Source organism: Narcine bancroftii, chromosome 4, assembly GCF_036971445.1.
Source record: "Narcine bancroftii isolate sNarBan1 chromosome 4, sNarBan1.hap1, whole genome shotgun sequence".
In the NCBI taxonomy this organism is placed as follows: domain Eukaryota; kingdom Metazoa; phylum Chordata; class Chondrichthyes; order Torpediniformes; family Narcinidae; genus Narcine; species Narcine bancroftii.
In genome coordinates, this window is record NC_091472.1 from 195,287,080 (window position 1) to 195,300,824 (window position 13,745).

A 13,745-nucleotide genomic window follows, 5' to 3' on the forward strand; every position below is an offset into this window, starting at 1 on the left:
TTACATTCAAATGTTTCTCCTGTAAAAAAGCAATATCAATCTTCATCCTTTTGATATATTCCAAAACTCACTTACGCTTGATCGGGTTATTTAATCCCTGAACATTAAAAGTAGAAAATTTCAAATTTGACATATCTAATACAATTACTAAATACCAAAAATAATCACAAAATTAATAATAACAAATAAAGAGAAAAAATTATATATAGGACCCCCAAATTAAAATAATATTTGTTAATAAGAAAAAAGAAAAACAAAAAAAACTACCAAAAGGTAGTAACTCCCTAAAAAAAACTGGGTGTGGATTACCCACTAGTGATGACTAACAAAGAAGTTAGTGCAATCCCCTCCTCCCCAGCCAGCCAATCAAAAATATTAACATATTACAAAAAAAATCAGCCTTGAGATTCCAGTCCAGAAGATTAACTCATTTCAAGAGTAGGTGATCGCTTTCCATTCCCGTTCTTTCCACTTCTGCCATTTTGCCCAATTCCAAGACAGTCAGATTTTCTTTTAGGAGATAATGGTGAACTTCTTCTTTGTCCTCTGACATCCGGTAACGAATTAGCAAAAACCATTGCTTCATGCTCACTCTCAAAGAATTGAGACTGTTAGTTTCCATAAAACACTTTCAACACAACAGGATAACGAAAAGCAAACTTGTAACCTTTACGCCATAAAACATCTTTAACTGAATTAAGATGTCTGATGACATCTTGACTCAAATCAGGGTAGATGAAAACTCTACTATTCTGAACCATCATTGGAGCTTGCCTTTGTCTTGCATTTTGAACAGCAAATTGAAGAATTGTCTCTCTATCCAAACAGTTCAAACAATGAACCATCACAGCTCTTGGAGGTTGACCAGGTAAGGGTGTTCTTCTTAAAGCTCTATGTGCTCTTTCCAATACCAATCCATCAGGAAAAGACTCTTCCCCCAACATCTGGGGAATCCAATTTTTAAAAAATTTGAACGGATCTTGACCTTCTATACCTTCTGGCAAACCCACAATTTTCCCATTGTTTCTTCTGCTTTGATTTTCCAAATGGTCTATTTTTTTGTTAACTCACTTTCCCGGTTTCCTAAATCTTTAACTGATTTTTTCACCTTTACTATTATTTGTCTTGGATTGTACCTGTTGTTTACATTCAGAAAAGGAAGCTTCAAATTTTTTAAAGTTTTCCCAATTTTAGCTTCAGCCTTAGCCAGAGTTAGGTCTGAACTTATATCAGTATTCATTTGAACCAGCTGGTTCAATTGACCAGTAATGACATCCAAATACGAAGCAATACCTTCAAACATCATATAAACAGGCTGAGATGCCATTTGAAATGCAGAATCCAGTTCTGTAATTTGTAACTCACTTTCTTCAAGCTCTTCTTCCATTTCCTGTGCAGTGGTAGAGTAAGTTAAGTCCTCTTTTAGTTGTACTTCAAAAGGCAGCATTCTAGACATTTTGCTGCGTTTGGACACCCAACGACAACCCCCCAACTTCCTCAGGGGGTTGTTGCTGCCCTCCGCCCACAGACCATCTTTTCATAAAATTACGGAGTCCTCCATAATTAACAGCGTTACCCAAGCCCAGTCGCTATAGACTGCGTGTCTACCGTCACAGTCCTCTTTCTCCATGCTCCCGTCTCTTCCAACGGAGTTATTCTTTGTAACAACCCTCCAGGCTCATGCCCAACTTCTCAGGAGCGCGCTCCTTCCTCCGCAAAACATGTCAAACCAGCGCCATCTTGAGACTGGTGAGTAGCTGTTACCTTAACTTTTGTCCCCACTGGCGATCGTTGAAGTTTGGAGATCGCTGAAAACGGATCTGAAGCTGTTTGAAGTCATTTAGGCCCCAATTCTTCTGCACTTCGAAACTGTATTTTCTTTTGTAACTGAGACATAGTTTTTTTTACATTAGCAGCCATAATGGCTCACCAAAATATCAAACTAAAAATTAAAGTTTTAAAATTAAAAATAAAGGGTTAAAAAATGGGTACTTAAAAGTCTGACCAGAGAGGACAGGGATTACACATCTAGTCTCTATGCCATATTGCCACCCCCCCCCCCCCCCCCTTTGCATAGAATAGTGATGAAATCAGATTTAGTTAATGTCCCAGTTACAATAGGGATAAGATCAAGTCTGCGGTGGATGGAGTTTCTCTTTTGTTAGGAAATAATGTAGCAGACCTGCGGTGAAACTCACAAGTAAGCCATTGGTTTATGAGTCCGAAAAGGATTTGGAAATCTACCCTGCGTGTGCCATTACTCGAGCCATGTCTAGAGAAAAGGTAGAGGTAGAGAAAGTCTGTGATGATCCTGTAGTGGAGGCAAGCATTGAGGACAAACCTAAGGATCTAGCTTTGCTGTTGTCAAGAGAAGAATTAATAGCTAGACAAAAGCATGATTCTGATCTTGCTGGGATAAGAGATAAGATTCTGTCCAACCAGGAAATTGAAACTGTTCCAGTAGGTTACTTTGTTCAACCAAGTGATACCTGCCAGTGAAAACTGGGCAGTAATAAGGCAAGTTGTAATTCCCAAAACTTACAGGAATGAAATATTAAAGTTGGCTCATAGTACAGCTTTAGGTCATCTTGGAGAGAAGAAGACGGTAGAAAAGATAAGGAAACAGTTTTATTGGCCGAAATTAAGAAAGGATGTTGCGAATTTTTGTAGAACCTGTCACACTTATCAACTGGTGGGCAAGCCTAATCAAGGACCACCAGTGGCACCTTTACAACCCACCCCTACTTTTGGGGAGCCCTTCTCAAAAGTGATAGTGGATTGTGTTGGTCCATTGCCAAAAACCAGAGTGGGAAATGAATATTTGTTAACACTCATGTGCACAGCTTCAAGGTTTCCAGAGGCTATTGCCCTGAGAAACATTAAAGCGAAGATGATTGTGAAGGCTATGCTAAAATTTTTCACACTGTCTGGCCCACCAAGGGAAATTCAATCAGAACAAGGGAGTAATTTTATGTCTGGAATATTTCAACAGGCGGTGTATGAATTGGGACCCCATCAAATTGTGTCGTCTGGCTATCATCCTGAAAGTCAAGGGGCCTTGGAAAGGTTCCATTTAACTGTGAAAAATATGATGAGGGCTTATTGCATGTAAAATAAAAAGGATTGGGCTGAAGGAATCTATTTGTTATTGTTTGCTGTTAGAGAGGCAAGTCAGGGGTCTCTTGGCTTTAGTCCATTTGAGTTGGTGTTTGGTCATGAAGTCAGGGGTCTATTACCATTGTTGAAAGAACAATACATAATGATATACAATCAAATCTGTTGGATTATGTTTTCAAATTTAAAAACAGATTACATACGGCTTGCGAGATGGCAAGGAAAAATTTAAGAACTGCTCAGGGAAATATGAAAATTCAGTATGATCAAAAAACAAAAATTATGGACATTAAACCTGCTGACAAAGTATTGGTTTTGTTTCCAATGCAGTCAAACCCTTTGAGAGCTCAGTTTTCAAGACCATATAAGGTGAAATCAAAAATTAATCAGGTCACCTATGTCATTGAGATGCCTGATCGTCAAAGAGAGACACAGGTCTGTTATGTGAACATGCTTAAACCTTACTTTGAGAAAATGGCTGAGGAGGAGAATAGGATTCCAACCAAGGTGCTAGTTATAGAGGAAAGTAAGGAGGAGATAAGTTTCGTGAAAGGTCATGGAGCACAGAAGATGATAAGCCCCAGGCTAGAAAATTCTATAGTTTTGCAAAACTTAGACACCAAGGTAATGCATTTGACTAAATCAGAAACGGAAGAAATGAAGACGTTACTTATGAAATTTAAGGATATATTCCCAGATATTCCAAGAAGAACTACTGTGGCTTGTCATGATATGGAGGTCAGTGATACTAAGCCTATTAAGCAGTATCCTTACCGAGTTATTCAGGAAAAAAGAAGATAGTTGGATTAACCTGTTTAATCTCCCTGTAACTCAATTCCTGAAGACCCAGCAAGATCTAAGTAAATCTTCTCTGCACTCTTTCAATCTTATTGATATCTTTCCTGTAGTTCATTATCTCGGAAGATCTTTCCTGGAACCAACAATGACATCATGAAGAAACCCTCTATTTCCTCAGGAGTTTCCGGAGGAGCTAGTGGAGTTGTTCAAGTGAACCGGTACAGACTTGAAGGGCCGACATGGCCTGTTTCCGTGCTGTAAACAGTTATATGGTTATGGTTAAGAGATGGATTATATGCTCAAAAATGACATCATCCTAAAATCAAGTTCAAATTGGAGTTCACCCTGTGTTCTGGTGCGTAAGCCAGATGGCTCAATTAGGTTTTGTGTAGATTATCGAAAGGTAAACATGGTGACAAAGACTGATGCGTTCCCTATTCCCAGAATAGATGATTGTATAGATAAGGTGGGGAAGGCTAAGTTTCTTATAAAGATTGATCTCTTAAAAGGATACTGGTGTGTTCCTTTAACAGAGAAAGGCAGGGAGATTTCTGCATTTGTTATACCTTCGGGATTGTATGAGTATAATGTTATGCCTTTCGGGATGAAAAATGCACCTGGCACATTTCAGAGAATGATTAATGCATTAATTTAGGGTTTAGAGCACACAGGAGCCTATATTGATGATTTAGTAATTGGGAAGAAGGCATGCTTGAATTAGAGCAGTTATTTCAGAGACTGGTGGAAGCACACCTCACAGTGAACTTGCACAAGAGTGAGTTTGGACATAAAGGGGACAGGTAATTTATCTGGGTTATGTGGTAGGACAGGGACAGGTGGCACCAGTAGGAAGAAAAGTATTGGCTATCACTCTGTTCCCTATCCCCGGTAATAAGAAAGTTCTTCGGAAATTTCCAGGTATGATTGGCTACTATCGTAGATTTTGTAAAAACTTGGATTACATATTGCAATTCACCTTTGATATTCAACATGCCAAAAGGAAGGAAAACACAGTAGCAGATGTACTGTCACGCCTGCATGTAGATGCATTGAATACCAACAGCAACTCACCTGTAACGACGACAACTAGGCTGTAGTTCAACTATCAACCCCATTCTCATTCAAGCATGTACCCTTGCCAGCAAGTAATGGACATATCTGGTGTGATATATCTATTGGATATGAATGTCCCTACGTTCCCAAGAAACATCGGCAGTCTGTTTTCAATGCTCTCCATGGTATGTTGCATCCTGGTATGTCCACACAGCAGATAACATCTCACTTTGTATGGCCTATCATGAATAAGGATGTTAACCAGTGGGCTAGGAGCTGCATCACCTGTCAGAAAGCCAAAGTTCACCATCATCCGCTACCCCAGGTGCCAGATTTCAACATATTGATCTGGTAGGTCCTCTTCCACTGTTGAATGGGTACAGTTATCTTCTGACCTATATAGACCATTTTAGCAGGTGGGCTGATGTTGTACCTACTCATGATATGACGACCGAGACAGTAGCCAGTTTTGGTCCACCACTGGGTAACACATTATGGTGCATCATCTACGATCACAACAGACAGGGGACGACAGATTGAATCCCAACTCTTTCATGAACTGACCAATTTACTTGGTACCACACACACCTGCACAACAGCCTATCATCCTGCAGCTTAATGGCATCATCGAACACTTTCATCATCAACTCAAGGCAGCTTTGAAAGCCCACGAGAATCCAAACCAGTGGTATAGGTACTTGCCAATCATACAGTCATTGGGCATCTGTACGATGGTAAAAGAAGATTGCACACTGACTGAATTTGCGTATGGGACTACACTAACAGTACCTGCCTGGACAGGTGGTTGCACCTGATCGACCTACATTGATACTAGACACAAACATTTATGTTAATTGACTATGGCAGTATATGACAAATATCACTCCAGCCAAGGCACGTTCACAAAGTATTCAGAATCAGAATTATGAAATTCAGTGTTTTGTGGCAGCATCATAGTGCAAACATTTGTACTATAACCATCTTACAACATTACTATAAAATTAAAAATAATAGTGCACAAAAAGTGAGGCAGTGTCTTGGTTTATTGATTATTCGGGAATCTGACAGCAGCAGGGCAGAAGCTGTCCTCGTGCCGTTGACTGCTCATCTTTAGGACCTCAGTTCATATTCGTATGTATTCATCAGACATGACACAGTACATCAACCGCTCCAGATACCATACAATGGACCATATAAGATAATATGCAGGTCTCCCAAGTATTTCATGTTTGATATACAAGGCAAAGGGGAATCTGCTAGCATCGACTATCTTAAAGTTGCTCACTTAAGAGGATGTTTTTAGCTACGTCGATAACCAGGAATGAATCAGTTGTGCAAGTAAGCAGAAACACTACTGCTACTATTACTTTTACCTCTGATAGGGATAACACATCTCTACCTGCCACACTTCCACCTGTAAAAACAACAAGGTCTGGGAGAAAAGTATACTAGCCAGCTCATTATTCACAATATTTCAACACCTGAAGGGACTCTTGACATTATATACCTTTTTCTCATTATCGATTGCTTGCACCTGCACTTAGTACTCTTGTGATCTAGGGGGGGCTAATGTAGCAGACTTAAGCAGGGATTTTATCTGACGGCTGCACCTGGAAATTAGAGGCGATTGGATTTGAAAAGCTCAAATCAGCAGGAAGCTGATTGGGTAATAGAGATGAAGTGATCATGAACGTGACACAGGGTAATATTAATTCACTTCAACTCAGCAGTCTGGAGAAGAACTGGAGTTCCACACTGTACATGCAGCAGTGAGTAGGAAGTTTGCAACTAACTAGATTTTTTTCTATCAATTCTAAGAGACTTCAAGGCTGGGACTTTTCTCTCAGTGGAAAATTGAGCTAAGGGGTTGGAGGGGGGGGGAGGGGGCCTTATAATGGTTCACAAAATCAAGATAAACAGTCATTTGGAGACTCATTAAAAAGGAATCAATATTTTATTGTCATACAGTATAAGCAGAAATAGAACAGGTCTTGCTGCACTTCCCAGTTATATAAAATAGAATAACAACTTAAGTATAAAAGGGAAGAAGGAAGGTAAAAAAAAATTCCCAAAAATAAAACTATATCCCAAGGTAAACCATGCAATTTTTTTCATCCTTAGTGCATTATTCATATATACATTCCATTACAAATAAATTTATTTTCCCAAAAATAAACTTTATTCAGTTTTTTTTTTATTTTTCACACTATAAACCATATTGACCAAGATACATACAGACATTTTTTCTCTTGAATATATAGTGTCATTTTTCCCCCTTTTTCCCCCCTCCCTTCCCTCCCTCTCCCATTTATTTGAAGTTCAATCTATTTGAAGTGAACCATTAAACCCGTTAAACAATGTTGTCACTTAATAAAAATAAACAAGAAATTTTACTGAGTCAGTTCTTTTCATTGTCATCTTCTGTCATTTTAGGTGGTGGAGGTCCATGGTAGGATTTCTCTATTGTATTTCATGTATGGCTCCCATATTTGTTTGAATATTGTGATGTTATTTCTTAAATTATATGTTATTTTTTCTAATGGAATACATTTATTCATTTCTATGTACCATTGTTGTATTCTCAAGTTGTCTTCTAATTTCCAGGTTGACATAATACATTTTTTTGCTACAGCTAGGGCTATCATAACAAATCTTTTTTGTGCTCCATCCAAATCGAGTCCAAATTCTTTATTTCTTATATTACTTAGAAGGAAGATCTCTGGGTTTTTTTTGGTATATTGCTTTTTGTGATTTTATTTAGTATCTGGTTTAGATCTTCCCAAAATTTTTTCACTTTCTCACATGTTCAAATTGCATGAATTGTTGTTCCCATTTCCTTTTTACAGCGAAAACATCTGTCTGATACTGTTGGCTCCCATTTATTTAACTTTTGAGGTGTGATGTATAGCCTGTATATCCAGTTATATTGTATCATGCGTAACCTTGTGTTTATTGTATTTGTCATAGTTCCGGAACATAGCTTTTCCCATGTTTCATTCTTTATCTTTATGTTTAGATCTTGTTTCCATTTTTGTTTAGGTCTACCGTTTGTTTCCTCGTTCTCCTTTTCTTGCAGTTTGATGTACATGTTTGTTACAAATTATTTAATATCCTCAGACTGTTTCCCAATTTGTCCTTCAAGTAGGTTTTCAGTTGGTGGTATGCAAACATTGTATCGTGAGTTATACTATATTTATCCTTCATTTGCTCAAAGGATAATAATTTATTTCCCGAAAAACAATTTTCTATTCTTTTGATCCCTTTTCTCTCCCATTCTCTGAAGGAAAGGTTATCTATTGTGAAAGGGATTAGTTGATTTTGCGTCAATATTAGTTTTGGTAGTTGGTAATTTGTTTTATTCCTTTCTACGTGAATTTTCTTCCAAATGGTGAGCAGATGATGCAATAGCGGTGAATTCCTACGTTGCACCAATTTTTCATCCCATTTATATAGTATATGTTCAGGTATCTTCTCCCCTATTTTATCTAGTTCTAATCTGGTCCAATCTAGTTTTTCCCTTGTTTGATAAAAATCTGATAGGTATCTTAATTGTGCGGCTCTATAATAATTCTTAAAGTTTGGTAGTTGTAAGCCTCCTTGTTTGTACCATTCTGTTAATTTATCTAGTGCTATCCTCAGTTTCCCCCCTTTCCATAAGAATTTCCTTATTATTTTCTTTAGCTCCTTGAAGTATTTCTCTGTTAGGTGAATTGGTAATGACTGAAATAGGTATTGTATCCTTGGGAAAATGTTCATTTTAATACAGTTTATCCTTCCTATCAGTGTTAGTGGTAAGTCTTTCCAATGCTCTAAGTCGTCTTGTAATTTTTTCATTAATGGATGATAATTTAGTTTATATAAATGGCCAAGATTTTTATTTAGTTGTACACCTAGGTATCGCATTCCTTGTGTTTGCCATCTAAATGGTGATTCTTTCTTAAACTTTGTGAAATCCGCATTATTCATTGGCATTGCTTCACTTTTATTTGCGTTGATCTTGTACCCCGATACTTCTCCATATTCCTTCAATTTCCTATGTAATTCTTTTATTGATATTTCTGGTTCTGTTAAGTATATTATAACGTCATCTGCAAATAGACTGATTTTATATTCCTTCTCTTTTATTTTTATCCCTCTTATTTTATTTTCTGTTCTTATCAGTTCTGCTAGTGGTTCTATAGCTAACGCGAACAGTGAGGGAGATGGTGCACATCCCTGCTTTGTTGATCTACTTAAGTTAAATTGTTTTGATATATATCCATTTACTGTCACTTTCGCCAATGGCCCCTTATATAATGCTTTAATTCAATTAATATATTGCTCTGGTAAGCTGAATTTTTGTAGTACTTTGAATAAATAATTCCATTCTACTCTGTCAAAGGCCTTCTCTGCGTCTAAAGCAACCGCTACTGTTGGAGCTTTATTTCCTTCTACTGCATGAATTAAGTTAATAAATTTACAAATATTGTCTGTTGTTCGTCTTTTTTTAATGAATCCAGTTTGGTCTAGATTTACTATTTTTGGTACATAGTCGGCCAATCTGTTTGCTAATAGTTTAGCTATTATCTTATTATCTGCGTTTATCTGTCTTTCTGACGCTGGTGCAAGTGGATCTTTCCCTATCTTTGGTATTACTGTAATTATTGCTGTTTTGCATGAATCTGGTATGTTTTGTGTTTTATCAATCTGGTTGATTACTTCCAGGAGGGGAGGAATTAATAAGTCTTTAAATGTTTGATAGAATTCTATTGGAAATCCATCCTCTCCTGGTGTTTTATTGTTCGGTAGTTTTTTTAATATCTCCTGTAATTCTTCTATTTCAAATGGTCTTATTAATTTATTTTGCTCCTCTGTTTGTAATTTCAGTAGTTCAATTTTAGTTAGAAATTCATCTATTTTGTCTTCTTTTCCTTCATTTTCAGTTTGATATAGTTGTTCGTAGAATTCCCTGAAGTTTTCATTGATCTCTGTTGGATTATATGCAATTTGTTTGTCCTTTTTCCTTAATGCCAATACCATTCTTATGGTTTGTTGTCTTAAGCTGCCACGCTAGAATTTTGTGCGTTTTTTCTCCTAGCTCATAATATTTCTGTTTTGTCTTCATTATGTTCTTCTCCACCTTATATGTTTGTAGTGTTTCATATTTTTTTTTTGTCTGCCAATTCTCTTCTTTTAGTTGTATCTTCCTTTATTGCTAATTCTTTTTCTGTATTTGTTATTTCCCTTTCCAACTGTTCTGTTTTCTGATTGTAGTCCTTCTTCATCTTAGTTACATAACTTATTATTTGCCCTCTGATGAACGCTTTCATTAACCCCAATAGTCCCTCCCCTTTCTGAGTAGCCCTTTGTCCCTTGTCGGGCAACCACATCTCCCCTCTCCATTTGGATTTGCGAATCCGCTCGCAAGCGTCAACTGATTTCGCAATGACTGTTATTCTTCCCCACCCAGCCCCCCCCAGAAAAAATTTTAATCTTCATATATAACAAAGGTCACTCTCTTAATTCCCTCCTTACTTCCTTTCTTCCCTTTCTTTCCCTTCTTAGTTCTTACTTGTACTCTATTTTATATATATATATATATATATATATATATATTTCTTGTTACATCTCTTCATCTCTCTGTCTGTTTTGTAGTTGTTCTGCAAATTTTCGTGCTTTTTCCAGATCTGAGAATAGTTTGCTTTGCTTTCCCGGGATAACTATTTTAAGTACCGCTGGGTATTTTAACATAAATTTATAACCTTTTTTCCATAGGGTCATTTTTGCTACATTAAACTCCTTCCTCTTCTTCAGGAGTTCAAAATTTTTTGACCCTTGTATTCCAGTGGTTTTTGTCTTCTTTTATTTTTTTCATTGCCTTATCCAATATATTTTCTCTTGTTGTATATCTTAGGAATTTTACTAGAATGGATCTTGGTTTTTGTTGTGGTTGTGGTTTAGGGGCTAATGTTCTGTGTGCCCTTTCTATTTCCATTTCTTCCTGTAATTCTGGTCTTCCCAGGACCCTGGGGATCCATTCTTTTATAAATTCTTTCATATTTTTGCCTTCTTCATCTTCCTTAATCTTTATATTGTTTCTTCTTTTATAATTTTCCATTATATCTATCTTCTGAGCTAACAGCTCCTGTGTTTCTTTAACTTTTATATCAGATTCTTCTAATTTCTTTTTTAAGTCATCTACCTCCATTTCTATGGCTGTTTCTCGTTCTTCCACCTTGTCTACTCTTTTTCCTATTTCTGTCATTATCATCTCTAATCTATTCATTTTTTCTTCTGTACTTTTTATTCTTCTTTTTATTTCACTGAATTCTTGCATCTGCCATTCTTTTACTGTTTCCATATATTCTTTAAAAAAATATATATCCATGTACTTGCCCTTCCCTTCATCTTCCATTTCTCTGTGGTCTCCCTCCTCTTCTTCTGAGTCCACTCCAGGATCTGTGTCTTTTACCTCTGTCTCTTCTGATTTTCTTGTTGAGTTATTTTATTTTGTTGGGTATTTTTGTTCTTCTTATTTTTATTAAAAATGTCTTGGTGTTGGTCTTCTTCCTCTGGGTTGGTCATCTGTTGTTTCTTTGATTTCCTATTTTTATTCTCTTCCTTCTTGTTCCCGTTATTTTCTATGTTTTCCTGTTGAGAGTCTTGCTGTCGTGTTATACTTGTCTGTTTCGGCTGTGGAGATTTACTCCTCAGCTGGTCCCCCCTCCCGTCGGTGTTGTTTTTGTCTTGTGCATTGCGCATGCGTGAATTCTCACGCATGCGCGGTTGCGCCCTTTTGTTTGGCTCCGTGAGCCATTTTTGTAGTCCTGAGTTCGGGGTTTCCACTGACCTCAGGGTGCGGGCTTCTCTCTCCATGGCGGGCCTCCTCATACCGGTAAGGCCTTCACCTTCCTCCTCCAACGTCCTTCCTTCTTTTCTTCCCATTGTTTTTGGTTTTTCTTTCTTTGCTGCCATTTTCTCCACACTTTCACTTTCAATTTGTTATGGTTTCTGTGTTAGTGATTTTGTTTTTTCTCTACCTTTTTTTTACTTTTCTGGAGAGGGCTGGAGTTCCCCTACCGGCCACTACTCCATCACGTGACTCCTCCCACTTTATTCACAGTTGATGGTATTGCAATAATGTCCTGTGCCAACAACTCAGATCTTCAATGATCTTGAAGTAGTGTTATGGTAAGAGTAGAGTAAGTATGGGAACATCCATAAACCAGGTTGTTGTTGGGACTTCAGACCTCTGCACATTCTACCTGAAAGTAGCAGCAAGAAGATAGCTTCTGGTGTTCACCGATCACCTACCGGCTGCCCTAAATGCTTTGTGTCTTGCTCCGGTTTTCCAGCAACTGCAAGCTTCTTGTTTACCTACATTTTATTTCCTGTCTGAAGCTATATAAATTGAAGTTACAAATCTAACATAAAACAATTAAAACCATAATGTCAGTACATACAGTTCGTGGAAGTTTTCTCTTTGCATCTTCTCCATCAGCCTGGCCAGCCTGAGATGCTAAGGACTCCACAGCTACAGGTAACTGTCCCTGAATAGACGAAGCTGTAGATCAAAGATTGTACATAATGCACAAGGTTGTGGGGAAAATATACATCTAATTCAGTTACACCTTCTTACAATTTATTTCATTAAACAAAAAAAATAAGCATTGCAATATCAATAGGGCCCAAATTTTGCTTCCCCTCTCTGTCTCTGAGTTTAGAGTCTTGAAAGTAAGTCGGTGCACGAGTGAGATCATAGGCCACTCCACAGTACTTCTATAGAAACTGGAAGATCTCACTCAGCAAGATGAAATATGACAGAGTACTACCAATCAACCACAATCAGACAGAAAATCATGATTAATAAGCTTTAATCACCTTAAAGTGTCAGCACAGTTTGCATGTTGCTGGCCCAGTTCCAAGGCAGGTACTGAGAAAGGGGTTTGGGTGTGACAGCTTTTATGGGGATATCTGGGAGGGAGGAATCACAGGTTCAGGGGGTGGGCCAGCCCATACAGCACATTATATACATCGATACACAGAGTAGTACAATCACAGGAACATACATACCACTAACTTTCGATGCTTCTTCCTCATTGGGCAACTCAGACCTTTCAATTGTCTCCACAGTTTCAATTTCTTCATTATTCACGGGTTCAGTCATTTCATCGGACTCTTTATGAAGAATAACATAAACAGTGATGGTGCTTTGTGAAGACCAGCACTAGATAAAACATAAATGCAGAGTGCTGGGAAATGTGGGCACCAGCTGCAATTATTCAGTATAGAAACAAGTCCTTTGGCACAATGTCCAGCCCATCTATACTAATAACCATATACAAGCACGTGATCCATAGTTTTCCATGCCTTGCTGATGCTTATCGCAATCCCCCTAAAGTATGGTGAGTGTGGCCATCATCACAAACACAGATAGTGTGTTGAGATGCAAGTTTAAAAATTGTGTGGGTCATGGGTAATAACAACTTGAAGTATCAATACAATTTTATGGTATCAGGACAAATATGCATTGAAGAAAAATGAGCTGGTGAGAATCTGACGGGTTTATGAAAAATATCAGATCAAACGGCACAAGCTGAAATTTGAGAAGCTCACAGGAAATAAATAAAATATTTCCTGTGGATTTTTTTTCATATTTTATTAGCACATGTAACAAAATTACATACAAAACTAGAAAACTGTATATATCGAAGCCAATACATGGTTTTTTATCATTTTCTCTCCCTCCCACCCATGCAGAAAATCTCCAAAGAAATGAAAAAAAAGGAAAGAAAAAGCAA

At 37.5% G+C, this 13,745-nt stretch overlaps 1 protein-coding gene across 2 annotated transcripts in view; it reads right to left on the bottom strand.

The window, feature by feature from the left end:
• dnah10 (dynein axonemal heavy chain 10) overlaps window positions 1-13,745 on the bottom strand; it is a 677,292-nt gene that overhangs the window by 658,766 nt on the left and 4,781 nt on the right. For both annotated transcript variants that reach the window (XM_069933473.1, XM_069933472.1), the window contains exons 2-3: window positions 13,018-13,122; window positions 12,408-12,508 (exon numbers count right to left, since the gene is read on the bottom strand). In XM_069933473.1, the coding sequence (XP_069789574.1) occupies window positions 12,408-12,508; window positions 13,018-13,122 (206 nt within the window). The remainder of the gene's footprint in view (window positions 1-12,407; window positions 12,509-13,017; window positions 13,123-13,745) is intronic.